Source organism: Apus apus, chromosome 3 (genome assembly GCF_020740795.1).
Source record: "Apus apus isolate bApuApu2 chromosome 3, bApuApu2.pri.cur, whole genome shotgun sequence".
Classification (NCBI taxonomy): domain Eukaryota; kingdom Metazoa; phylum Chordata; class Aves; order Apodiformes; family Apodidae; genus Apus; species Apus apus.
Genome location: NC_067284.1, coordinates 117,996,441 through 118,022,660, shown reverse-complemented (window position 1 = coordinate 118,022,660; position 26,220 = coordinate 117,996,441). Strand labels below are relative to the sequence as shown.

Here is a 26,220-nt window from a genome sequence, read left to right as displayed (position 1 = left end):
TTTGTTCTTCTTTCCTTTTCATGCTTGGATCCAACATAAATTTAGAGATGCTGCACTAGAAGCTGTGCCTAGCAGCTGGGACAGCATAAACCTTAGCTGTTAATCTTTTAGTGATTTACCTTCCATCTTAAAAGACATTACTAGTAGTTTATGCCTCCCACACAGCAGCAAGAAATGCCTCAGGCAAAATGAAAAGATGAAAAATTGTTGTAAAAATATAAAAATGGTTCAGAAATGAAGTTCAGGCTCACTTTACAGAACAAATTTAATTCAAGCATTCTATTATTTCACATTCCAGTGAGATTTCACCAACACCAAAAGAAATTAGACTAATTTATTAATGAGATTTAGCAGTTGGTTAGTGCTGGAATAAAACTCATTGTCCTTTGACAATAAAGACATGCTTTTAAATTAGAAATGTGCATTCTTTTTCAGGAGGGACAATTATCTCACTTAGAAAAACAGAAACAGATCCCTGACAATCACGCATTAGAAATATTATAAAATGCAGTGACAAAACTGTAACTAGAAATGTCAGACAGGGATTAAGGATTAGGAAGGTAGTCAATAATTTTAAAGAGCATTGTCTACCAGTGTTTACCACAAAGTATTGGGTATATTCCTCTGAGATCTATCTTCCTAATGCATCTTTATGAAGAATCAATGCAAACCTTGTGTATCACACCAGGAACATGCAGCTCATGTGTCCTGCACTGCCTTTCTAGCTCGTGGTTGAGTGCCTCCACCTCCCCATGCTACCTGCTGAACTAAGACTTGGATACAGAAATACTTAGTTCACAAACAACAGATGGGGTCGCAGAACCAAAATAAACTTTTGGACAGAATTTCAATGAGAAAATGATAGAAAGAAAAAATTAATAAATTTGGTATCATGCTTTGCCTACATCTTTCTGTTACTACCAGCAGCCTTTGAACACTACCATAAAATCCTGACCACAGCTACAAACTCATGTCTCAAACTTCTTTGTTTACATAGTGCATGTATTAAACCAAAGCAGGAAAATCATAAAGAAATAAGGTACAGAAGACAGACTGTCACATAACTGCAGCCTCTCTGCTTTTTTTTGTATTTGTGAATACAAAACTGGATTCCCTCCATCATTTTTATCGACCATATAACCACAAGGTTATTCTATCCAGATTTATGTCATTTAGATAAAGCATCAGTAAACCAGGCTAAAATGGATTGCATCTAAAGTTCAAAGACTTGACAGAAATTAGGGGAGCACTAGAATGAAAGCTCACACACACAAAAAAAGGGTAGAAAAATCACTTGGAGGAAGTGTCCTTTAAAACACACGTTTATGAACAAGCATATAGCATTTTTCTATACCCACATTGCACTGCATAAAGAAATGGAGATTTTAAGAAAATCAAATACAACAGTATCAAAAGGCTAAAAAAATACATGCTGTCCCAATATTGGGCTACTGTTATTTGAGCGGGATCTCACAGATGCTAGGATGGAAAAGGATAAGCAGTTCCCAGGCACAACAGAAGTCCTAAGGATCTGAATAACGTGTATCACCACACCCGCAAGGATAACACTGCTAAATGCATCAGCTGTCTGACTGAGACCTACCCAATAATTCTCTAAAACTTGCAGAATGACTGCAGGACTTTCATGAAACCTACTTGGCCTACAAGAAACAATAAATGCTGTTTCTGAAGATCTTAGATTTCTGTAATTAAGCAGTACCTACTACAGTATATGAATGTACCTATGAATATGTACACAGGTAATTAACTTGGTATTCAAAATAATATTAAGCTATAAATTCAAACCACAGACCCAAAAAAAGTTAAAAAATAGACAACAAAATCCACTTTTGATTATAAATCCACAAGTAAATCTCTTAGTAATTCAAACATGAGATCATCCATGAAGTTTTTCAAGTTTGCCTGGTTTACCTCCTGAGTGTGCTCTTTACAGACTTGCAGGGGACCTTTGGTTTTAGCTGTATCCCAGATTTGCAGAGATCCATCTCCACTAGAAGTGATCAACACATGTTCATTATTCTCACTCCAGGTCACATCAAACAGGCCATCGTTCCAGTCAAAACTAAATTGGAACAATGAAGATATTGGTCAGTGAGAAAGAACAACACAAAAGTCTGGACTAGTTACATGCAAAGACAGTATTTATTTAAATCACCCTCTTTACCATTCTAAACAACATTTTTATATTTGGCTTTCCAGTAAATCCCCTTGCAAGTAACTTACTTGTTATAATATCAACTTTCACAACTGTATGCCAGAATAGGTTGCTTAAGCTAAAGCATAAACGAGCCAAACCTCCCACACACAGAGAGTGAAATTTGACTTCAGTCTCAAGCTAGCCAGGCAGACACAGAGGAACCACATGTCTCAGCCTGATCTATAGTTTCTCCAGGATGTTGCTACTGAGGTAGGAGCTCTTTGCCTGTGACAACTGTGGTAAACAAGGAAATAAAAGTCACGTTGGGAGAGCTCTATCCAGTTCCCAACACCATTAGGAAGCTGAGCCACAATGAAAAACCAACAGAAAGTCAGTCATGAACATATTAAAGATCTCTGCACTCCCTTAAAAGGGGCTTTCGACACCCCAGCAATTCATCATAAGGGATCAAATACCATGTGTTAGTTGCTATGAACAACTGTCAATCACCGTGCAGTTATCTGATGGTAAATATGAATGTATTTACCCCCTCTTGACTGAGGGTTCACCTAAGCTCAGGTTAAACTTCATTGCATCCTGCAGTAATCATGAGGGAAAGGCACACACACAGATCATTTCAGAAGAGAAAATGACACAGCCTGTGGCTCAGGAACTTACAGGACTTTCTCCCACAAAATAAATGGAGTCACTGGAAACATAGAAATGAACAGTACTAAACCAGAGTACCTAACAGAACTACAAATATTGAACAGCTTCCAAAAGTTTTGCTTTATAACTATTAATTAAGAAGCTTCTCTGGATATGATTAACTATTTGCTAAGCATGTCTACGTCAGCCCTCTTAATCTAAACAATTGCTGTTTCAAAATTTGCTTTTAAAAAAAAAAATGTTAGGTCAATGGTGGCCAAGTATTAAATCCCTTTCTTCCTAACCTTTCTCCAGTGGCAACACACTGCTCCTAAAAAGTTAAAACTTTAAATTTCAAGCTAGAGAGGCTGCTTTTAATTTCCATTGTAATTTTCTATAAAACAGTTTACATTACTGGTGCAATCCAGATTACCTCCTATAACATAATCCATGCAATGTAAACCTACCATTTCTATGTACACAGAAATACACTCATATGCACATAAATATAAAGACACATCCTCAGTAGATACTGTCGTGTGGATGCAATGCTTTTCATGGCTAAAAATAAGTTGTGTCCTGTACTCACAGGTGATCTAATAAGAAAAACTAATAAGTTTTTCTCGTGCAAAAAATAAAACATAAAGCTATGTTACCTCCTGAGCAGAACAATCCCAGCTTCATTTTGTTCCAGCACTGCCAGAGTTCCACAACCTAAACCAGCAACAGAAAAGAAAACATCACAACTAGTTCTCCCATGCCAAAAGAAGCTATGGTGTTTGCTCTGAGGTAGCTCCTATGTGCAAATACAAAGGGCATCTGGACTTTAGAGAGGAAAATCAGTTGCATAAATAAACACCTTGTTGTCTCTTATTCTCTGAAACAGCAACTCATTCACATCAGATGGGTTTTGGGTGTTTTTTTATAACTTCAGTATTTCCTGTGGGTGAGGCTGGAAAAAAACCAACTCACCGGTAAAGCACAAACGTACATTTCCTCAGGAAAAGGTTACAGACACGGCAGCCTTACAGCCACAACCTCACCCTGCAGACACCCCAGACGGGGCTGCCTTTCATCTTTACGATAAACCAGCAGGCATCCCCCCCCCCCCAATCTAGCAGCACAAACGCAGCCCCCGGGACACGACACAAGTCACCCGGGCAGGCCCACGCGGGCGCTGCTGTCCCGCAGGGCCGCCCGAAGGGGCGCCCGCGGGGACCGGGCCCGAGGCGGGGCAGCTCGGCGCGCGGCCGGGGCGGCAGGGCCTGCCTGGGCCCCCCGGGCCGGGTCCCCCGGGCCCGGGACCGAGCAGCGACAGCTCCCGGGCTGCTGACACCGGGCCCCGCGCTCCAGCGGCCCCGCGAGCAGCCCCGCCGGGCGCGCAGGGCCCCGGTTCCCGCGTCCCCCGCCGCCCAGGCCCGGCCGCACCTGCGATGCCGTAGTACTGCGCGGCGGCGCAGGCCGCGCGCCCGGGCCAGTAGGGCGAGAACTCCACCGCGTAGCCGTGCAGGCCGGGCAGGCGCAGGGCCGCGGGCAGCCCCCGGGCCCCGGGCAGCCGCCCCGCCCCGCCGCCCGCCGTGCCCATGGCCGGGCCCGCAACGGCCGCGCCGCGCTCCGCCCCGCCGGAAGCGCCCCCGCGCGCGGGGCGGAAGCTCCGCCGCCGCCATCTTTGGCGCTGGCGGGGGCGGCTCCGCTGCGCCCCGGGGCCCGGGGCCTGTGCTGCCGGCCCGGTGGCCGCGCCGGCCCTCCGCAGCTCCCCAGTGCACGGCCCTCCGCAGCTCCCCAGTGCACGGCCCTGTGGCTTGTCCCGCCGGGGCGGCCTTGTAGCCTGACCTCAGAGGAAAGCTGTGGGCTGCGGGGGCCTGCTGAGGAACCGGCCGCCCGGTGCTGTGAGGTGTCCGTACGCACCGCAGAGCGATCCCTCAGTAGAGCTCACCGGGCCCCTGACCGCCTGGCGCCCCCACCTCATGGTTCTGCACTGTGGCCTCCTGGTGAGAAGACGACTTCAGACTTCCCAGGCGATCCCCCCTCTCGATGGCGCGTAAGACACATCAGCTCCCAGTGTGTGCATCAACTCCGGTGCACAAGGTGTTTCAAACATGGAATAAATATGTATGTTGCCTGTCATTTTTTCTTTTAAAAAGCCCTTCTAAGATACTTTAATTTCTTCAGTAGATCTGCATACTTCACAATTATGCTTGTGATGCAACTAGGCTTTATGGAAATCCGTTTATGAGCAAAATCCTTTTATGAACACACACTGGTGACAGCTTCTGTTTAAGTCATGGAAATTTTGCCTTCGAGAGGGAGGAGAGGGGGTGTCAGGCTTAGAAAGTAAGTATTTGATAGCAGCTGCTGCAACGTTTGTTATATTCTATCCTGTGTGATATACAGAACTTCACTATACAGACTATTCCAGCTGGACACAGACTGCCCTAATGACTTACAATGATCTCTCTGCCTGTGTAGAGATAAAAATGCAAAAGTGTTTATTTTATACATTAGGAAGGTACAGTAAAGGTGAATTAGATTATTTACTCACATCATGGAGCTTTGAGGATAGCTATGTACTCCCACCAATCAGCCTTATAATTAAAACTAAACCTTGGCTACAAAATCTATTATAAAGCCACACAAATGCCTAATTGCTTCAGCTGGCACTCAGATGCAGGTCACTGAATTAGGCAGTTCTAATTCTTTGATCTTGTATTAAAAATGAAAACAAATATGTTTATCAAACAGCTTCCAGGATTTTAGAATAAAATAAATGCAAATTCAGTGCAAGTGAAGCTAAATGTATCCTTTGGACTATCACAGCACCTCCCAAAGCCTCACAGCTGACAAATTATAAGTGTAATTTATTGACAGACATGATATTAGACCAGAATATTTTTTTTAACCCTGGGGCAAATTAATACCTTATTGAATTGGCTGTTCCAGGCCAAATTTCATGAATGTCAGTCTCTGCAGAATCTTAAAAAAATAATTTATCTTTTCCAAATGCAAGTTTCAAGACAATTTTCTGAGCAAGTGTTTTTAAAGTAATTGCTCTTTGTGACTGGGATGACCAACATTTGCTGTGAGGGTGGTGAGACCCTGGCCCAGGCTGCCCAGGGAAGCTGTGGCTGCCCCATCCCTGGCAGTGTTGAAGGGCAGGTTGGATGGGGCTTGGAGCAGCCTGGGCTGCTGGGAGGTGTCCCTGCCCATGCAGGGGGTTGGGACTGGGTGATCTTCCAGGTCCCGTCCAACCCAAACTGTTCTGTGGTTCTGTGACACACGGGCACCACGGGGGTGCAGTAAGTACATTTGGACTCAGCTCTGTGAGGTGTTTGTGTGTCAAGTGCTTCATGATGTAAAGTCCAGTTGCCCCATGGACAGTTTGCCTCTGATACATCCAAGTATCAGAAAGGTGCCATCAGGTGCATTTTCAAATCTAGCTGATCTTTTGCAGAGAGTGAAATTCTGCAGAGGTTGTGCAAAGAGGAAGCAGTTCTTAGCAGTGGTCCAGCTTTCTTTTAAAGACAGATTAAAAGACTTCTCATAAAGATCAAGAAGTGGATAAAAGGTTACAAGGAAGTCCTGAGAGAAAGACTAGTTCCCCAAACAATTTTTTTGACAGGTAAGCTTGTGAATTCAGGTTTTGAAGATGCTTAGAAGTAGGAAGCAAAATAATACAGCAAGCAAAAGTGTTTCCATAGCAAGATTTGACAGCACAGACAAAAAGAACTCCAGCAGCTATTTTACAAGCAAAGAGAGCAGGGCCCAACAAATAAAGCTGCTAGCCGTGACTGTATTTCCTCCTCAGCCTCTGGGCAGATGAGTACATTCAAGGAGCGTGAAGAGCCACCAAGCACAGCAGCCTTTGAAGCCAGCGTCCCGGAGCCCGCTCTCCCCGCCGTGCCCGGGCCGCCCGCCGGCAGCAGCAGGTGGCAGCCGTGATCCGCGGCAGAGCTCGGAGCCAGCCGCGCCCGGGAGGATGCCACAGCTACACGGGGATTATTTTTTCCTAACTTCAGTGAATAAAAAAGAGGGGAAGTTGCTTACTATACGGGTTTTAGGCTATATTTATGCTGCTGTGTGAGCTCAGAGCTCAGCTCACAGTCATACCCCTTGTTAGCATTGGAATAGGTAGTCTAGTGAGCTCTGTTCTGCTACAAACACATCCCTCATTTCCTCAGTTTGCTAGCTGACAGCTTAGGTGTGAGTTGAGCTGGTAACCATCACTGCTGTACACACAAATCCTGAAAAATAATCAGCAGAAACAGTTATCAGGAAGGTTCTAGTCCTGGTATTTGAAGAAGTAATGAAAAAAGCTTTTCTACCAGAGAAAGTAAATGGTGAGCTATTCCTTCACCTGCAAGGACAGGTAGCTTGAAACACTGAAAGTACTCAGGGACTGCAGTCAACTTTTTTCTGTCTTGTAGTTACCGAGCCTTTCATTAGGCTTCATGCTATCAAGATTTTTCTACTGCAACAGGGAATGTTCATGGACTAATAGAAACATAGAGTTGTTTCCAGATAAAATGCACACAGAGTGATAAAGCTGTGTGAGAGCAATCTTTAAGAGAAGCATTTAGTGTCCAAGGCTGTGGTAAGATTGCAAAACTGGCAACAGTGAAAACAAACAAATGAAAGTAATCAAGGGGGCTGCAGGAACGCATGCAAAGGCAAAGGCTCCCCTTGTGGGGAAGGGAGACTTGTGTAAGATGGAAGAAAGGCAGTTAGCACGGAGGCTTTTCTGGAAGTTTCAAAGGACAAAAGAAGCAAGAGGAGGGAAAGGCGCTGGAGCAGAGGAAGATTCAGACAAGGAACTGCAGAAAGAAGTGTGAGTTGTTACGGGGGAAAAGGCTATGAAGCAAGAGCAGTGCATGTTCTTCAGCGTGCTCCAAGGACAGTCCTGACTGATGAAATACCCATCCACAAACCGTGTATCCTCACTGCTCTGCTAGGCTTTGCTGACTGACAGTTACGTGCTTCGTGCCATCATTAGGTAAGAAAATGCCTCCTGTTATTCCTGTTACACGTTACAAGGTGATAGGCTGCATCCCTACACAATGGCCACCTGTCTCTTGTTTGCCTGACCCTGTGTACTGAAAATTGCTTTACATGTTCAGTGTGATCATAGATTTACCTCTTCTGAAAGACTGGCAGCTGGCTGCCCTGTAAGAAAACATTGCACTCTACAGAACATTAAGGCTACTTCTGGCTGGCTGCACTGATGTACTTTGTCTTACTTTTTAGGACAGTTTCTAGAAACAAGTTTTGTTGTGTTTGTTTGTTTGTTTGTTTTTGTTTTATTTCAGTGTAATATTTTCAGCTGCTTGTGAGAGTTCCAGTCTAAAGCTTACAGAAATTCCATTAGTTTATCTGCTTTCAATATCTCAGTCAGATTTTTGTATCTGCAAATTTCTTTACTTTCTTTCTTTATTTTTTTTTACACCCATAATTAAGGCACACTGGACTTTACTCCTGCAAACTTCTTTGTCCCGCTTATCAGTGAAGAATTTACAGTGTATCTCCAATCTCTCATTCCTATATATTGTCCTTTAGTTAAATAAGAGGACTTTAAAGTATGGATAAAGTTTAGCATCCATTTTAAACCAAATATCTTCAGTGATGTATTTTAGTCCATTCTGTCAGTTCCACGAGCACAACCATAAACAACATTCACAATACAGATTAGTCTAGAATATTTTTTCTCCCTCTACTGGACACTGAAGGCCACAATACATGAAAAATATAATTTGGACAATTACGTTAAAAGCTTTACATTTCATCTCTTGAAATTGGGATACATTTGAATGACGTTTTTTGGTCTTGCAGCTTCTTTACACTAGTTTGAGTGACTGAATCAAGCCTGGGGCATCTGTCATATGCTGTTTGTCACCCATCAAAAATCGTGTTTATCTTTGCAACCAACAGAGGTGGCAAGTTCCTGAATGTTAAAATTGTAATGATGGTTAAACCTAAAGGCCAGTGATGTAGAGCTTTAAAAACATGTAATGAAGAGAAGGTTATTATTTCAACAAATTTGCAGCTAACTGTTTGTTTTTGTCATTAAAAAAGCAGAGCTGGAACAGGGTGATACTGAATGGTGATTATATGCAAACCATCTGGTGCTGAAGATGTTAGTTGCACATACAGCACTTGAGAACAAAGTGAACAAGGTGAGCGTACTTCTGATAACAAATGGGGTGTTATTTTGGTTTAAAAAAAATCCTTGGAACGACTATCTCCTAATCAGACATTAAAAACAAGAGCTCCTGAAATGCCTAGTCGCTCACTTCAAAAAGCTAACAGATTGAAAGATGCGTTTTCACTTTATAAAAACGTCAGCAATTTGTCTCTGTTATTCCAGATTCAACAGGGTTGAGCCCAGCCTCACTCCCAGCCTAATCAATAGACAAACGAACTTCTAATAGATGAGGTGCTAAAAATGAAGCAAGCCTCACAAGTCAGCAGCGCTAAGTAGAATAGCATGCTGCTTCCGTCTCCTTTCAGGCTGAGACTTCCTTCTGCGCTTGACAAACACGGGCTGTTCTCGAAAACAACAGAGACATATTGTTCTTGCATCCTGTAAGGTGATGTAACTGCAGTGCTGAGGGGATTAACACCGATTCTGCATTTTGTGGAAAATGACATTATTTAGAAAAACACCGATTGCCATTCAGACTGTAGCAAGAAACAATAACCTACTGTATCTGACAGATTAGCAAATATTAACTTTTAACTTAGTTTGCTTGTCATCTTCCCACCCCATTTACCCATTTCTTATCAGCAGAAGCAAATGTCAGGCATATCTCTTTGAAAAAGGGGACTGCTTAACGCAAAAGCAAACAGAGCTACTGAAGTTACTGCAGTGACTAATTTTTCTAATTATTCCAGAATTGACCTGCTGTCTACAGAAGTAATGGAAAACAATGATACAGGAGCAGGCTTTGTGCCAACAAGTTGATTAGTCTTAACGAGATCAATTTTAACAGGATGGACCCATTGATGTGACATATAAACATAACTGTAAATATGTATATTGTATATTTTTCCTCCTTTTCTCCTGTACCTGTTTCATCAAAACCTCTAATAAAATATAAGGCAATAAAATGATCATCCAATTTGACAGTATTTATGCTCAAAAAACAGGCTGCAGAAGTCTCAGCATAATTTCATTTTCCAATCCATTTTGAATTCCTTAGAGATTCCCTCTTGGCCTGCAAGTAATCTGAACGTTGGAGGTGTTCACCCTAGACATGACGTGCTATTTCACATCTCAGAGGACCTTTTCCCCAGCTGCGTGGCCTGCAAAGTTAGCACAGCTTTTAGCCATGTGCTGGTTATTTCAATTAGTTTCCTTTCCCTGAATTAATATTTTTTGTTAATTTTCAAGTGTGCGTGTGTTTTTGCCAGGTAAATTCCAGGCGAACATGTCAGAAACCGGCACATTTTATCCACATCCCCGGGTTAGTTCTCTCCCCGGTTCCAACCAGCCACAGCCCCTTTGGTGAACTTGAACCCGTTTCGGAACACGGAAAGAAGGAGGGAGGTTTAAACGGGTATAACAGGAGAAGGCAAGGGTTAATGGTGAGGAAAGCATTAATAATCGTTAATAATTAAATCATTAATAATGAGCCCCTCCCTCCTAGGGGGGCCGGCCCCCTCAGGCGGCCCCCGCCGGGCAGGAAAGCCCTGTGGGGTCGTGGCTCCTCCACCCTGAGCTCGGGCCGGGAAGTGCCCGGAGCTGCCGCCCGGAGCAGGGGCCGGAGGGGCCGGGGCTGCCGGAGCTGCCGCCCGGAGCAGGGGCCGGAGGGGCCGGGGCTGCCGCCGGGGCGGGCCCGGGGGCGGTGCCGGCGCTGGGGCCGCCTCAGCCGCCCAGTGCCGCTGCAGCCGCCGCTCGGCTGGAGCGGGGGCGCCGGAGAGGATCCCACAAGTGGTTTCTGCCCGCGGCCGAGTTGTTCCGCGCGGGCAGCCGGGCGGCCGGGGAAGAGCGAGGTCCCGCGGGCGGCAGCAGCCGGAGGCCGCGCTGCCGGGTCCGGCTCGGCGGGCCCGTGCCCGAGCGGGGGAGAAGGGAGCGGCGCGCCATGGTGCCCGCGGCGGGCGCCGAGGGCGGCTGAGGAGGCTGCGCTGCTCTCCCCGCCTGCGGCAGCCCTCCCTCGCTAGCGCCCGACGGCAGCCCCGGCTGCGGCCGCCTCTCCGCTCCGGCAGCTCGGCGGGGCCGCCCCGGGCGGGCGGCATGGCAGCCGCCTGAGCCCGCCAGCGCAGCAGAGCCCGGGACGCGCGGCGGCGGCTCCTCCGCCGGGATGAGTGGCGGCAGCGAGGGGATGGCCGGCGGGCCGGTGCCCAGCCCTCCCGGCGGGGCGGCCCCGTGCGAGGACGCGCTGGGCCGGCGGCCCGAGAGCGACGGCGGCTCCCGCAGCCTCCTGCCCGACGGGCTGTGGGCAGAGGAGGGCGCGGGCGGGCCGGGCCCCGCGGCGCGGGCCAGGGCGGGCGGTAGGCGCACGGCCGTCACCTACGTGATCAACGAGGCCAGCCAGGGGCCGCTGCTGGCGGCGGAGAGCGGCGCCCTGCAGAGCCTGCGGGAGGCGTGCGAGGCGGTGGGGGCCGCCCTGGAGACGCTGCACTTCGGCAAGCTGGACTTCGGCGAGACGGCGGTGCTGGACCGCTTCTACAACGCAGGTGAGAGCGACCTGCCGGCGCTGATCGCCGGAGCGGCCCGGCCCGGGACCGCCGTCCTGGCCCGGGACCGCCGTCCTGGCCCGGGCCGCCCGGGGCTGTTTGCGGGGCGGGTGTGTCAGGGCCTGGCGCTGTCCCGCCCCGCGCCGAGGGGGCTCTGGGGAGGAGAGTCCGTGGGCAGGCGTGCTGCCAATCCGCGCTGGGGTCTTTAGCTGTGGCTGGAACGTGCCCCGGGTGTTTCCTCCCCGTCTCCCGGCGAGCACGGGGATGCCCGCGCTTCCCGAGGCGCGATCCTGCAGGAGCAGGCAGGCGCTGCGGGGCGCGGAGCTTTGAGAAGGAGACTCGGCACCGGCCGTGTAGCTCGGCGGTGTCTCTGTGCTGGCACAGCGACCTGCGGCGCTCTGTGTGCGGGGAAGTTTGTGCTTCAGGTAGCGGTTGCGCAGAGCAGCGGCGGTGGCGGGGCCGGAGCAGGAGCGGACGGGCTGCCAGCCCGCCCGTCGGCGGGATCCTCACCCGGAGAGGAAACACCAGCACCTTCGCTGGAAGCTGTGATGGCCCCAAATCGGGTCTTATGACTCACCTGGCCCCACTTTTAAGAATAATAACAAAAAAGCTTCCGTAATTTTTATTTTGACAGATGCGTGGCATGAATGCAGAATAAAAATGCCTGCTTGCTAGAGTTGTAAAGACTTCATAAAACTTAAAACTGTAATACTGAATTAATGTCTTCTTGCCTTAAAAAATCAGAAGAAGGAAATTGACCTGACCTACAATTTTCAGGTTATTGTGTGGTAGGTTTTTGCATATGTAAAGTACATGCAAAAAATGAGGATTTGAGAAGTCTGGCTGATACTAGTTTCCTCCCTCTGGGTGGGGGAGAAGAGAGGGGAGGGGAAAAAAAAAGAGTGTAAAAAAGCCCTGGTGGGGTTGTAGGCAGTTTCCCCAAAAGACTCCTTGACATGGACTTGCATATGTGTGTCATCTGGAAACTCCACAAGCTTTCCCTCGTGGGCTGCTGCTTTCAGTTCAGTGCCTGGGTCATTCTGCAGCAGTCGCAGCTTATTCCTTGTGCCTCCTGCAGAGCTGTGTCCTTGGGGGTAACCTCGGAAGCCAGGAGCTGTGCTCACTGGTGGAATAGGAAGGCTCTAGAACTTCCATTATAGAGTCTCTGCTCTCCACACACAGATAAGAGGGACTTGACATTTCAAGCACCCTGACACCTTTTCTTTGCAGGAAAAGTAAGACCTGAGAGTCTCTTCTGGTTCTGTTGTGAAAGCTGTCACGTAGTGAGGCTCAGAGCTGAGTAATCCATTGTTTTGTGCCTCCAAATTGGGTCAGTTTTTAGACTCTGAGCTGTGCAGTAGGTGGGGTCTTGGTAGCTCCTCACGGGGGCTTTTCTTGTAATGGGAGATTCGACTTGCAGTGGGCCCCCTTTCAGTCTGGCTGTAGGTGCCTGGCATATGGCGCTACATAACTGCACACTTATGTAATATTTTTTGCTTATTTCAACAGCTTTTTAGCAAACTGGGTAAATGTGAAAATGTTAGATTTTCTTTCAGTACTATTTGGCTGTGGGAGTTTAGTAAAAATGCTGCAAAACAGGAAAAATGCTTTGCCCTTCTGCTTTAGTAGCAAAGCCCATCAACATGGAAAGAAGCAGGAGAGAAACATCCAGCTCCTGTACTGCAGAAAGCAGGACATAATAGTTTGTGTCTACTGTCTGAGCTGGTGAGCTGTGATGCTGATTCTAAGGCTGAACTTACATCTAGAAAGATGTGAGTTTTCATACTTGTTTCTTTATTCCTGTTGCACTTTATACACTTTCTATATTTTGAAGAACTAGTTATTCTCTAGAAACTTTAGGCTAGTGAAAAAAGGGCTTTCAGGTTAGGAACAGAACAGCATTGAAGAGTAGAAGCTGTAATCTGAAGAATGGAAGTGGGGAACAGTGTGGGGAGCCAAACCAAAGCGGTCATGGAAGATACTGCTTTTGCACAGACTTTTGTTTTTTTTAACTGCTTTAACAGGGTTGTGGAGCATTTGTAGGTGGCTTAAACTCCTTCCTAATTCCCCTTCTTGACCTCTGTCTTGCTATGTGCTTTCAGTGATCAAAGATGGTATTAGTAATCTTGATACAGAACAGCTGCACACCTCATTATTTAAATAATATAGTGTATGAAAATAGTACAGCATGACTGGTTGTTGTATAAGAGTGTAGCAGTAAAAGTACTTTAAAATTAAGTAATGGGTTCTTGTTTGTGTTGAAGGTATCAAGTCTTACTGGACTCTATAAAGGCCAATTGAGTTACAAGAGAAAGGAGTGATGTAATTTCATGAAGGTTTGCAAAATCAGGGTTATAACTGTGTTTGAATGAAATAAAACAACAAACCTCTCCACTCTTGTATTGCATATAAATCAGCTGTGATGTGGGGAGGAGGGGGCAGAACTATGGTATAACCTGTCCATCCTCATGCCTTCCCTTCTCAGTATCTTGTTTCTGTTTTGTGTGACACAGTCTGAGCTCTTGGTGGTCTCTGATACAGGGTCAGTTCATGCCTTTCACTGCTTCAGAGAGAAGTTCAAGGAGTATTAAATAAAATCTAATCTCAGATGTAAATACTGATCATCCGCTCTAAATGTAGATTAGCCTGCTAATAATCTTCTGCCAGCTTCAGTCAACCGATGGTCCTTAGATGCTGAGACATAATTAGCAGTGCATATGATTAGTGAGTGGGTCTCAGCTGTGTGTAGTTGAACTGTTCAAGCACCAGAAATGAAGAACGAGCTTGTTTTAGCGTTTCTGCTTGTGTGGTTTAAATTCTGCTTCTTTCAGGAAAAGAAAAAAATTAAATTGCTTCTTGAGAAGCGAGTGTCAAATCAGCCCTAGAAACTGTTTAAAAAGTAACAAAAATAGAGATTTCAAAATTTATTACATTTTCCTCAAAGAGGTAGTAAGGTGAGAAGAGAAAAATCTAGTCCAGTTTCTTGCAAAACTCACAGTATCTGGGTTTGATCAGCTGTCTCAAGGGCTTTTTTCCTTCATGAAGAGGATACTTTGAGTTTTTTGTTGTGTGTGTTTTTGTTTTGTTTTCCTGCAGTTGTTTTATGCTGCTGCAGGTGAGTTGCAGGTCTCTCTTAAATTCAGCTTAATTTCTAAGCAGTTCAGGAATGTTTGAAGAGTTTGGCAATAAGAGATGCCAAAATGTAGCAGGGAAGTCTTTCTACAATGCTGTAGATAGTTGTGGTGTTTTAAAAATTCCTATCGCCATTGATACTTGTAAACTCTATTTTCTCTATGTTGTAATGACCAGATCTGCATATTCTGGTTTGTTGTTTGTTTTTTTTTCTTATTTAGTTGCTCATTTTCTTTTGAAAACCGAGCCATAAGCGAGTATAGAGTACTTAAGAGTTTGACTTAAATAAGCATTAGTTTTTTTCTTTCCCATCTCCTTTAGGCAAGTAAAATTAGGATGGGCTGCTTTCTGTGCAGATCTTTACACCACCATTTTATATTACACAAGTGCATCACAGACTAGCTGAGTAGGGTGCTTCAGAAAAAGGGAAAAGGTAAAAGGTAAAAGTACTGTAAAAGGCAAAAATAGCATGAATCTGTAATCTGGGTCAGCTCTTCATGGGAGGGAGGTGCTCTAGGTGAAGCTGATTTCTTCACACAGGCTTTTAGGATGAGGCAGATTTTTGTTGATTAAAGAAATACCTCATCTGACTGGCATTTTCTTTTAAATTGTATTGGATTTGAAGGGCAGGGTAGGTGTGGGGAGTGTTCAGTTGACTGGCGAGGGAAGTGCCAGGTGACAAGACCAGCATAACTAGGAAAGGTTTTTGGAATGACTTGTAGAGAACAGTACTGTAAAGGTGAAAGTTAGCCTTGATTTCTTGAAGAGGTTACTAATCTTGTATTTTGGGGAAGATTCACTTTAAATGAGAAACTTTTATTGGAAATTAGTCTTATTCTGGAGTACTTTTCACCCTCTCTTGGAGAAGCTTGTGTTGATTTACAGTACATTTGTTTAGTATTTTCAAGTGTGTGCTCCCCCTGCTTGTCTTCTTTGCAAGATTAAGCTGCAGAACATACTCTAGGTGAAGATGTACAACTAATTTTTTGGAGGAATGGTATTTTGGCAGAAGCAGAGGATCAAGCATTCTGACTTTTGTGTACAAGCTCGGAGGGACGATGGAAGATATGAGAGATGACACAGTTGGTGACTGAGGAGGATCTGAGTTCTCTAATCTGTACAGTCACTTGCTTTAGTATGGCTCTCAAGCTAAAGAGCTTGACTGATGTGCTTGTCATACAAATCTCTGCTTGTAGTTTGCTTTCCTTCATAAGCAGCTTATGCTCCCAAGTTTTATGAGTCAATGGCCCTTATGGTATTATTTTGTACTAGCACTGGTGTGTGGCTATCGAGGGAATTCCCCATCCCAGCAATGATTGACTGGAACAGAGTCCATCAAATAGCAGATAATAAAATGGGTTTAGCCTTTTGTCATTGTTTTCTAGAATTCAGCATCCTTGCTTTTAGAATTCTTACAGGCTCAGGCTAGAAATCATTAGTGTCAGCTTGCTGGGCTTACACATCCTCTGCAAGATGCTGGGGGAGAATCTTGGCATGGAAAACAACAGGTCTTCAGGGGGGTGGTGCAGTCACTTGTGTGAAAGCAAACTCTGCCTGGGAGATCTTCTGCACCTGAAATGCTTCTGCAGGCTTCGCAGAGCGTTTGTGGGTTAGGAGTTTATGAACATCTAGAGGCACACAGAGATGCAGTAAAACAGTACCTGGTTTCAGCTGCAATCTTGCTGTTTCTTCCTGGTTTTCTCCAAATATGTTAAATTTTGTGATGCTAATTTATTTCTTGAAGTGAATTATGCCTTTTATGTAAGTGTCGTGGAAGTTCTGTGATTGTGACATACTAATGCAGAGTCTTCTTTTTAAACCCCAAAGAGGTCAAGTTCTTCTCAGAATGGGTGTTCTTGATTATAGCATTTGATGTAAATGTTTTTTCCCTGGCAAATAAATGTATGCTACCTACCATATGAGCGGTTTGTAAGAGCCAAAAACCACTGGAACTGTGAGCTTTATGATACTCCACATTGTCTCTCAGAAATATTAGGGTTTTTTCACCACCTTTTTCCCTTTATTTCCTTTTTTTTTTCTTCATTTCATCAGCAGAGTTTTGTCAGACACTTGAGATACTGCACATGCTTTCTGTGATTGTGTATCATGTGCATCCATTGCTTGTTTTGCTGTTTTGATACCTCCACCTCCAGCATTCCCACAGGTGCTGCTGAATCACCATTGCTGCTTCTGTAGCATCATGACTGGAGAATCCCTGTTCCAGATGATAGTTCTTGTTATGTACCAGGATGTGTTATTCTTGGCCAATTACAGAGGCAAGGGCAGCTACTAAGGAAAAGTCTGGTTACAATGTCAGTGGAACTCATGTTGAAAGAACTTTGCATTTCAGCAGCACTATTTTGCAAGGGATGAGCTGGAGCAAGAAGTGCTGAGTAATTTAATAATGCAGGAGGTATGCAGAACGGAGTTGATGGTTATAGCTGAACTCTCAAAATAGATGTCAGGGATGCGAGGTGTTATGAGTACGGAATCTTTGTGTCTAAATTGCATACGTTGTAATATTGAAATAGGGTGGGTTATAAAGCTCCTTTTGACTCGATATTGATTCTGGCTTTATTAGAAGGCAGCATTAGAAACCTGAAAAAAAATGCATAGCACATCTTCAACATAAAACAGTATTTCATTTTGAAGCACCTGAATGTGAACTACATCTACCACAAAAATTATCATGATGAATCTGGGAAAAACATGAAAATAATCCTGATATGAAGTTCTGTTGTCTGTTCTTAGTATTAAGTGTAGAACCTCTACATTCATGGAGAAGTTACAGGATTTGAAACAGCATATTCACAAATAGTTCCATTGCTGGACCAGCTGTACATTTTATAGCCAGATTCCTGCACTGTTATTGTGTGTGCACCTTCCCTCAGGCTACCTGCAGTGGGGGCCTGGAAAGCTAATACCCCATCAGCTTCTGTATGAAGTAGGAGGGGCACAGCAGATACATGGACAGCAGGAATGGAGTGGAGGTGTGGGGGCTGTGTGACCTGGGTTCTCTTCCCGGTCACTGCCTGTCAAAGCTGTCTGCAGCTCTGCTGTGCAGCAGGAGCTTCCTGGAGCCTTCCCTGCTGAGGGGCTGTGGAACATCCAGCACAGGTGTCCAGGCACAGGAGCCCTTATCCCAGTGTGAATTCCCCTCCATTTCTATAATGGAAATAGTATCAAGGGTGTGCTCTTGTGATGCTTATTTACTAGATCTCCCAGTGATAGACACCTGGATAGACAGTTCTCATCCAGGCTTTTGCTGGGTTATTAGAAGATAAAGGCTTTGGAAATGCTGCCTTCTCTGTTGAGTGCATCAGGATGTTAGAGCTAGTTCTAAAATTCTATGCTGGCTAGCATTTGAAGTGGCAGGAGAAATGCAGGTTATTAAATTACTAGGGTGTTAAAATACAGTGGAGATGTAAAACTTGCTATGAGGCATCTGTGTGAGCAGCCATCATGAGAGTGTAGTCCCTGGTGGAAAAAAAGGCTGAGTGAAGCTGGATAAATGCTTTTGGAGAGTAAAGCAGAAGAAAGCCTGTGACATTTTTCTGCAGTTTGCGTTTCTGTGGCTCTGAACAGGATGTCATACAGAAATGACTCCTGAATTTACGAGAGCCACGGTAAGAATTTGACTTCTCTTTTTAGTCACTTCCTAAAGTAAAGCATCGCAATACAAGAAGCTGTAAAAGTAGCAATAGAATGAAACAAAGTGAAAAGCAAAAAAAGCCTTAAGAAATCATTTATACAGAGTCACAATGTTAGGGGTTGGCTTTAGCACTGTTATGTTCAGTAAGTTTTCCTGTCTGTTATGGTCTTAAATAAAATTAAGCAAAGGAAACCTTCACTTCTGTGGCAGTTCATTTTCTTTTGTCTCTCAGTAGAGAAGCTGAGTTTTAAGCATGTTCTGCAGAGCTGGCCATTTAAAACTTGTTCCTTCCTTTTCCTTAGCCCTTTGGGCAGTCACTACTTAGAGCTGCTGTAGTTGCATGGGCAACCTGCAAGTTGTATTTGTAAGCTATAGCCAAAGAAACTAAAATACAACCTCAGTGGCTCAACAGTGATAGGGATTTTTCATATTTGTGGTTAATAAAATGGAAGTTACTGCTGGGATTCCTATCTTTGATTGTAGGTTGCCTGCTTTAGATTGTCCCTGAACATCCACTGTCCACAGAAATTTCCCACCACTTATTTTGTATGGCTTCTCTGGGGGTTTGTGTTCAGGGATAAAGATGCACTCAGAAGTAAAGCATTTGTTAGAATGAGGTGTATGCAGTAGTCAGTGAAGTCATCTTATACAGCAGAATGTGTGTGTGGCAGATGACAGCAGAATCTGTTTTGACAATTAGGGAGTTCTCTGGTAATCACTGAGGGGTAGACTTCTGTAAGAATTTTGTAATTGTTTGTATTTCAAGAGAAGAATGAACCTCAGGCAGAGCTTGACACACAAAGACAGGCTGCTTCTTTTTAGTGTTTCTTTTTTTTATTATTATTTTATTTTTCCTCCGAGACCAAATTTACTCCTTGACTGGAGCAATTATAATCCTTCTTTCAGTTATGAAGAGCTGCTGATCAGCTACTGACAGTTGCACACCAGAGTTGAATTTTCTTCTAAATCACATCTGCCTTTATTTATAACCTTTGGGATGTGTTCAGATGCAGCATGGGGCTTAAAGATTTCCCACAGACTGACTCATTTGAAGTCAGTGGGAATCATCTCTCTTTCAAATCCCACAAGAAACGTGTGTTTTGATTTAGGAACTGGATACCTTTGTAAAAATTTGGCTCTGGCTTTCTCCCTTACTGTAATAAAGTAGATGAGCTGCTCTGGGACTTGCTGATGGCATCAGTGGATATCTCTTGCAGAGAGCACTCTGGGTGAGTAAGCAGCTGGTGCTTTCAGTGGTGAAGACAGCTTTTCAGTCATCTTCTCACAGAAGAGTTATCCACAGCTCTTGCAGAGAGTTAGAGAGTTTTATCTGATCATCTTCCCCTTTATACAACACCTGTCTGACACAGGTATAATGCAGCTTTCAGTACAGTCTTTCTGGCTTGCTAAGAGCTGTAGACTGAAACCTGCAGTCTGTGAAGTGTGAAGATGCATGTTAAATAATTATCAAGAGTTGAAAGTCCTTCAGCATCTTCCCATGGACTCAGGTGCTTCCAACAGAAGGGTGTTCTGCAGTGTGCAAGGGTGCTCAGGTCAGTTGACTGTAGCACAGAGAGCCCTGGGTGTGAACAAGGAAGACTCCTTGATGTACCCAGAGGAAAGGAACACTTGCACTGCTGTAGAAATTCGTTTATGGTTCTCAAGTGGGGCCCCTTGTTCTTGGGATAAAGTTATCCAGTTATGTTGACACAGTAGCAAAGTGCTTCATTAAACTCCACGGTAGAGGCACTCCCATAAGATTAAAAGCCACCTACTTCCACTGCTCCACCTTCAATATAGTTTTACAGCTACACACACTTTTAAAAGAATGGCAGCATTAGTTTTTCCCTCTAGAAAAATACCTCTGAACGGAACTATGCTAGATGTGTGCTGTAATTTTGAGTTTTCTTGTTTTATTACTGCCTTTCAATGCATTCTATAAGACAAGGTTTCTCAGCCTTCCTCCAGGAACCTTCTGGGTGATTCATATGAAAATTGTCTTTGATCTGAACGTGTGTGTGCTGGCCACTGGTTCCGCTTCCATGTGCGGGCAGCACTGGCCTGCTGGTGACAGCCAGGTGTGTGGTTGTCTGCTGCAGCCTCTCGTGGTGCCATCAGTGGAAGTGCCGTTGGTGGGAAGGGCGGAAGCCGTTTCCCTCCTGAACGTAACCTGGTCTTCCAGGTTGCAGTTGGAAATGGGAAATTTTTGCCAGGCGGTTGATGTGAAGAACTGGGAATCCTTCCAGGTCTCCTTGGGAGTGGAATTTGGTCTGTTCTGGACCCTGTCAGCATTCCTGGGTGACATGCAGTTGCAAAAAGCTCAGTGATGCTGTGTTTGTTACTTGTGCAAATAAACCGAAGTCTTGTTTATTGATGCTTGGTTTCCTTGAGGTCAGTTTCAATTTTTGTTTGCTGCAGAGCTGAACTCCACTGGTAATTCACATAATAATAAATATACTTCATCTAACACGTGGAGTCTTTTACCATGTGGTCTTTTATGAGGGTTTTCAGTGATCTTGCAAATCACCCAAACTGCTGTGCAGAAACTCTTTTCTGTGCTTATAAAGAAGAAACTTATTTCAGGAGGTAAACTTTCCTGATTAATTTAGTATTTGTTTGCTATTTATATTTCAAGACTGTGGAGCCCATGCAATGCAACTCTTCCACAACTACTTTTTATGAGTGTATGTTAATTAGGAACAAAACTTCTTAAATACATGCTTGTCTTTATATTTTGGGACACTGCAGCTCAAAACTTCAGTGGTTCTAGCTTAATTTTATTTCTACTGGTGTCTTTTATTCCTTTTATGTCCTTCAGGGTTGCAGTTCAACCTGGACATTTTCCTTATTAACCAGAAGTAAAAACTCTGGGAATAATGTTGCACAGATGAAGCACAGGAGAGATTGCAGAGCAAACCAGGAAAAAAAAAAAAATGGTGCTTTCAAAATATCCTGTACAACTGTAGCATTGCTGTGCAAAGCAGGATCTCTTTTTTTTTTTTTTTTACGGGGTGCCTGTAGAGCAGGAAATAGCAGGTTCCCTGGTGCTGCTGCTCTGAAGGGAGGCAGGGAGAAAGGGCAGCATCCCCTGTGCTGTGAGCAGGGAAGTGCAGGGATCTGGTAGCACTGCCTGCTTCTGATCTCTCCTTGAGGGATCGTGTTCTTTTCCACTCTTGGATCAGAGTGAGCATAGGACTGGGTTTTTTTTTGTGTTTTTTGTTTTAATCTCCTACTTGCTCTCTCAAGCCAAGGGCAGTACATGGGTACCCTGACTTACTGCACCCATAGGAGGCCATCTCTGATGGTGGAGTCTGAACTTCTCATGGTATTGCTGAGTCTAGGTCTGTAGCCGGAGAGAAGGTATTTCCTCAGCCCCCCAGCGTAAGGGAGGAAGTCCTCTGGCCTGGGCTAGAAGTGGCACAGGTGGTGTACACTGGGTTCTAGTCAAGTCTTCTCCTAGACTGGGCCCTATAATGGGCGGTACAGTCCAGCTGTCCAGGGTGCAGACTGCAGGATGCTGCCCAGCCCAGCTGTGCTGGCAGCTGGACCAGTCTCGAGGTGTATGGCAGAACTGTCTTTGCAGCTGAGTTTGTAAAGGTCTCATGGACTGGATTTAGCTGCCACTCAGAGCTTCTATTGAGGCTTTACTTGGGTGTACTTATTTCTTTGAGGCATAGTAACAACAGCAGTTTGTGGAGGTCATCAAGTGTGAAGTGGTTTTAACTTGGTTTAAATACCTCAATGCACTTGGGTGTATTTCACAATTTTGAGGAAAATGGAGAAAGTGTTAAAATAGGCCTTCTTAAAGTGTTCCACAAAAGAAAGAAAACAAGGATTCTTGCCAGTAATTCTGTTGCCAGAACCCATGATCTCCCTTTTCCAGCTGATGCAAGAAAGCCGAAATGCAATAAAAGCACTAAGAAACTGAACTTACCTAAAGCAAGAGCTTCTGTGGCACACCCTGCCAGATGGGTGTGTAAATGGAAAACTTCCAGTCCCTTTTGTTGCTTAACTGCTTGCGTTTTGGTCTGTTTTCTGCAGTGTCTCAGAAGTGTCTCTGTTTTGAATGATCTCTGTGTGGAGAACCTGATACTCGGTCTGTCTCTTCTCTGTTTAGGTACTTTAATAGTAACTCCAGTGGAAAATTTTTCTGGTAGGCAGGCTTCCCAAGCCTTGATGGATTTCAGTTTATGTTGTGGCTGGTTGCAAACTGGCAGGTGCCTATCTTCAGGTTTTAATTCCGTTCCTAATAAGTTATATTTTCTTTCTCTATTTCAAACCAAAACTATTGGTGCAGAGCTGCTTCCACACTCACTTCTAGCTGCACTTTTGCAGTAGAACTGTCTCGGACTTCCAGCACTACAAGGTCTAGCTGACATGGCATATTTTCAAATAATCTTTAATGCTGACAAATAAATGCAAGTAAGGTGACAGTCGCTGCAATATGCATGTCAGTATGGGAAAAGGGAATTGTTCTCCTACTAGAAGTATACTGCTGCCTCCCTCTAGCTGTGGTGCTACATGGGGAAAGAAGGTTGTAAAATCCATTTTTGTGTGTAAGTAGGTCTGCTGGGAGAATTGCTTGTATTGTATCAGAAATGTGGACTGACACGCCTCTCCCAGGTGCTGCTTTCAGCATTCAGTTACGTGATGAGGTAGGTCAGGGAGCCGACCTGATTGCAAACTTGCCCCTTGTTTCTTTCTGGTTGGCTTTCTGTGGAGGGAGTTTCCTGAGCTGACCCTGTGTTCCAGGGGACAGACCAAACGCAGGACTGCAGCAGCCTGAGCTGAGCCTGCCTAGAGGTGGTGTGGTTTCACGTTGTTGTTGATCCTGTCGCGTTGTGGCTTGCCTCACAGCCTTTCCTCTTCTGGTGAGGGTGGCTGAGGAGTGTGTTTCATGTTTGTGCTGTCAGCCTGAAACTTTCAGTTTACAGAAAAGCTTGAAACCAGGGTCTGGGTTTTGCTCTGGGTTGGAACAAACTTCAGGAGGTCTCATCAGCTGAAAGGTCAAAGATTCTGCCACCTGAATTGAAAACTGTGACAGCACCTTTGCTGGCAAATGAGAGCACTCGTGGACACCAGAGTTCAGGTGCCTGTGCTGGGAGGTTGTTACCGCTCCTGCCATGCGTGTGGCCTGGGTCAACCAGTACAGGTCCAGTAGCGTTGCTGGTGGCCAGGCTGAGGCCTGGAGAGTTAAAGGTGGGTGTTCCAGGCCACTTGGTCCTCATGCAGAAGTGGGACCTGGGGTATGTTTAGCCCATCAGCAGCGCTTTGCTGGCTTCCTACTGCAGCTGTACCAAGCGTGCTGCTTTGAGGAGATGGCAGCAGAGGATGTGCAGACCTGCAGTTCTGTATCTACACAGTGAGGGGGATTGTACAGAATTGTTAGAGTTGCAGAGGACCTTAAAGACTATGTAGTTCCAACCCCCCTGCCATGGGCAGGGACACCTCCCACGAGGTCAGTTTCCTCAGAGCCACATCCAGCCTGGCCTTGAAAGCTTCCAGGGATGGGGCAGCCACAGCTTCCCTGGGCCAGGGTCTCACCAGCCTCATCGTGAAGAACTTCTTCCTAACGTCTGATCTGAATCTACCTACCTCTAGTTTTGATCCATTTCCCCTAGTCCTACCACTTCCCGACATCCTAAAAAGTCCCTCACCAGCTCTCTTGTAGGCCCTCGTAAGGCACTGGAAGGCCACAATAAGGTCTCCACACTGAATAATGTCAGCTCTCCGTCTGTCTTCATAGAAGAGGAGCTCCAGCCCTCTGATCATCCTCATGGCCCTTCTCTGGACATGTTCCAGCATGTCCATTTTTTTTTTTGTAACAGAGGCTCCAGATGGGGTCTCACGAGAGTAGAGGGGAAGAATCACCTCCCTCGACCATCTGCACCTGTGAGTGCACGATTCCAGCAGCTATCTTAGCTTCCAAATGCAGAGTCTGTCTTGGAACTCTTACAATGAATGAAGGGCATTGGGTACCTACTGCAAGTCTTAGGCCTCTAGTCATCAAGCAAATGATCTGCTGATGTGTGCTGTCTGTTCAAAAGGAATCTTCCAAAAAAAACACCTTGTAGAACTAAATTGCAAGTACAGTATCTGTGCATCTTTTCCAGCAGGGACTATCGGTTCCTCTTTAACATGCAAAAAAATAATGACTGAATTTGATGTAAAGATTTTATGTTCTGGTTTAGTACACCTGGACTTCCAGTCCAACTGAAAGGCACAACTGAAAGAGCCCCTCTCAGCTTCTGCTTTGATAAAAGATACAGTATGTTTCAGTTATTAATTTTGGCATTATATAACTCCTTTGCACTACTGCAGTTTTACTGAAAAGCCTTTGTTGTAGAAAATGAAGGAGGTTGACTGCAAAAGAAACAAATGAAGCTTCAGGCACTTAATTTGGATTCATGCTATTCTAAATTATCTGCTCAATACTGGCAAAATTTGTTCTAAGGTTTCATGTTTTATTGTGCTGGCCTTTATATCTAGGTATTTTTGGACAAATCTCAGTATTCCTCAAGGTGAAAGAGTAGTTGCTCCTCAAAATGAATGTGTGAGTAGGTGGTGGCTTCTCTAACTTCCTGTAGTGTCCCAAATGTTTCTTAATCTTAAATTATTCTTTGTCGTCTTTAGAAATTGAAGAACAGGCTGAAGCATGAGAATTCAAGTGTTAATACCGTAAAAGCAAACTGAACTGCATTTCTTACCAGCTGTGTTGGTTTCTTAGTTTATGCAAAGCTGAGTATATATTTCGCTGGCAGTTTTTCAAAGATTTGCATCTGTGTAGCTTTTCTATTCATATCAGTAATTGTAGTGGAAAAAAAAATATTTTTTTTTCATAAATGACTTATCTTACTATTTCATCACTTCAGCTTGAGTGGAGCTTGAAGCCTATATTGAATCTTGCAGTTAGATCTTGCATACTGAGTTATTTTGGTTAATTGGTACCAAGCCACTTGGAATACAAATTGAATTCCAGAAATTATTTGGAGTGAAAGCTTTTTTGCCCATACATAGCATACAGAAGGAATAGAGATACAAGACTAAATAAATTACATATTAAATATGCAAATGGTAATTCCTACCATTTTTGGCTCTACTAAACTATGCTAGTCATTGAACTTTCCCCTGGAGCACGGATCTAGCCAGCTGGAGCAGATGAATTCGTAAGCTCTAGAAGACTAGTCTCCATTCCTTGGTTCAGCTGTGGTTCAAGAAATCAAGGTAATGGACTAGTTCAGCTGTCTTCCTGTTCTTCTGCTCCTTGTTCCTGCTCAAAAATATGATGCTATGCAAGACTCCTGTAGTCTGTGACCTCATGGTGGCAGTTGTTTCAGAAACTGCTACGAGCACAATAATTGTTTTTTTTTTTCTAAACATGGCATTTGGTGCAGTGCTAGCTTGGTGAATGTCAATATATAAATTCTTCAAATCAAATTCAACACTTCTCCAAGTGTTTTATCTTCAAGTTGCTCCTACCAGCTCTGATGCTGGCCATTCCCATGTGTGGGTAATGCATCTACTGTGGGTTTCATCTGTAGATCCTAAAGCACTCTACAGAGGGGCGAGGAAGGAGCAATCTCATCATGTTAAGGATGGTGAAACGAGAAGGACAGAGAGCAGAGTGACTTGTCTGAGGCTAGGCAGCAGAATGTAGCCAGCGCTGAGGAGAGAACTCGGGTTTCCTGAGTTTGAGCCGCTGGCTGTATCAGATGTGCTGCTGCTAATTTCTGTTAAGAAGGCAAGAACATTTATGATCTTTAACATTAAATCACTTTAAAAAACCTCTTACACAATGGTTGTATATTAGATCCTGTTGCAGTAATTCTACATCAGTGCTGTAGTAAGATGGAAGCAGCTTTTAGTACCACAGTCATGTGCAAAGATGAGTTGCCTTTGGAAGCATTTGGTGTTCAACTAGAGTGACGAGCAGCAGTAGGACAGGGCTATTCTTTTTGCT

General features: G+C 44.8%; 2 protein-coding genes and 2 long non-coding RNA genes across 6 annotated transcripts in view; 2 read left to right on the top strand and 2 right to left on the bottom strand.

Annotated features, from left to right (window-relative positions):
* PEX7 (peroxisomal biogenesis factor 7) overlaps nucleotides 1–4,419 on the bottom strand; it is a 37,692-nt gene extending 33,273 nt beyond the window's left edge. The window contains exons 1-3 of the mRNA XM_051614366.1: nucleotides 4,235–4,419; nucleotides 3,463–3,520; nucleotides 1,933–2,083 (exon numbers count right to left, since the gene is read on the bottom strand). Of these exons, the coding sequence (XP_051470326.1) occupies nucleotides 1,933–2,083; nucleotides 3,463–3,520; nucleotides 4,235–4,391 (366 nt within the window). The 5' untranslated portion in view covers nucleotides 4,392–4,419. The remainder of the gene's footprint in view (nucleotides 1–1,932; nucleotides 2,084–3,462; nucleotides 3,521–4,234) is intronic.
* The window catches only part of LOC127382568 (uncharacterized), a 175,770-nt gene that overhangs the window by 95,919 nt on the left and 53,631 nt on the right, over nucleotides 1–26,220 (bottom strand). The gene's annotated exons all lie outside the window — the stretch shown is intronic.
* On the top strand, nucleotides 4,496–9,913 carry LOC127382569 (uncharacterized). Of its 2 annotated transcripts, XR_007888991.1 has the most exons (3): nucleotides 4,496–4,918; nucleotides 6,612–8,973; nucleotides 9,165–9,913. It is a non-coding gene; the product is annotated as an uncharacterized LOC127382569 (long non-coding RNA). The 2 variants fall into 2 exon arrangements; XR_007888990.1 differs by having other exon boundaries at nucleotides 6,612–9,913.
* The window catches only part of MAP3K5 (mitogen-activated protein kinase kinase kinase 5), a 94,710-nt gene continuing 79,184 nt past the window's right edge, over nucleotides 10,695–26,220 (top strand). For both annotated transcript variants that reach the window (XM_051614349.1, XM_051614348.1), the window contains exon 1: nucleotides 10,695–11,476. In XM_051614349.1, coding sequence (XP_051470309.1) covers nucleotides 11,101–11,476 — 376 coding nt within the window. In that variant the 5' untranslated portion in view covers nucleotides 10,695–11,100. The remainder of the gene's footprint in view (nucleotides 11,477–26,220) is intronic.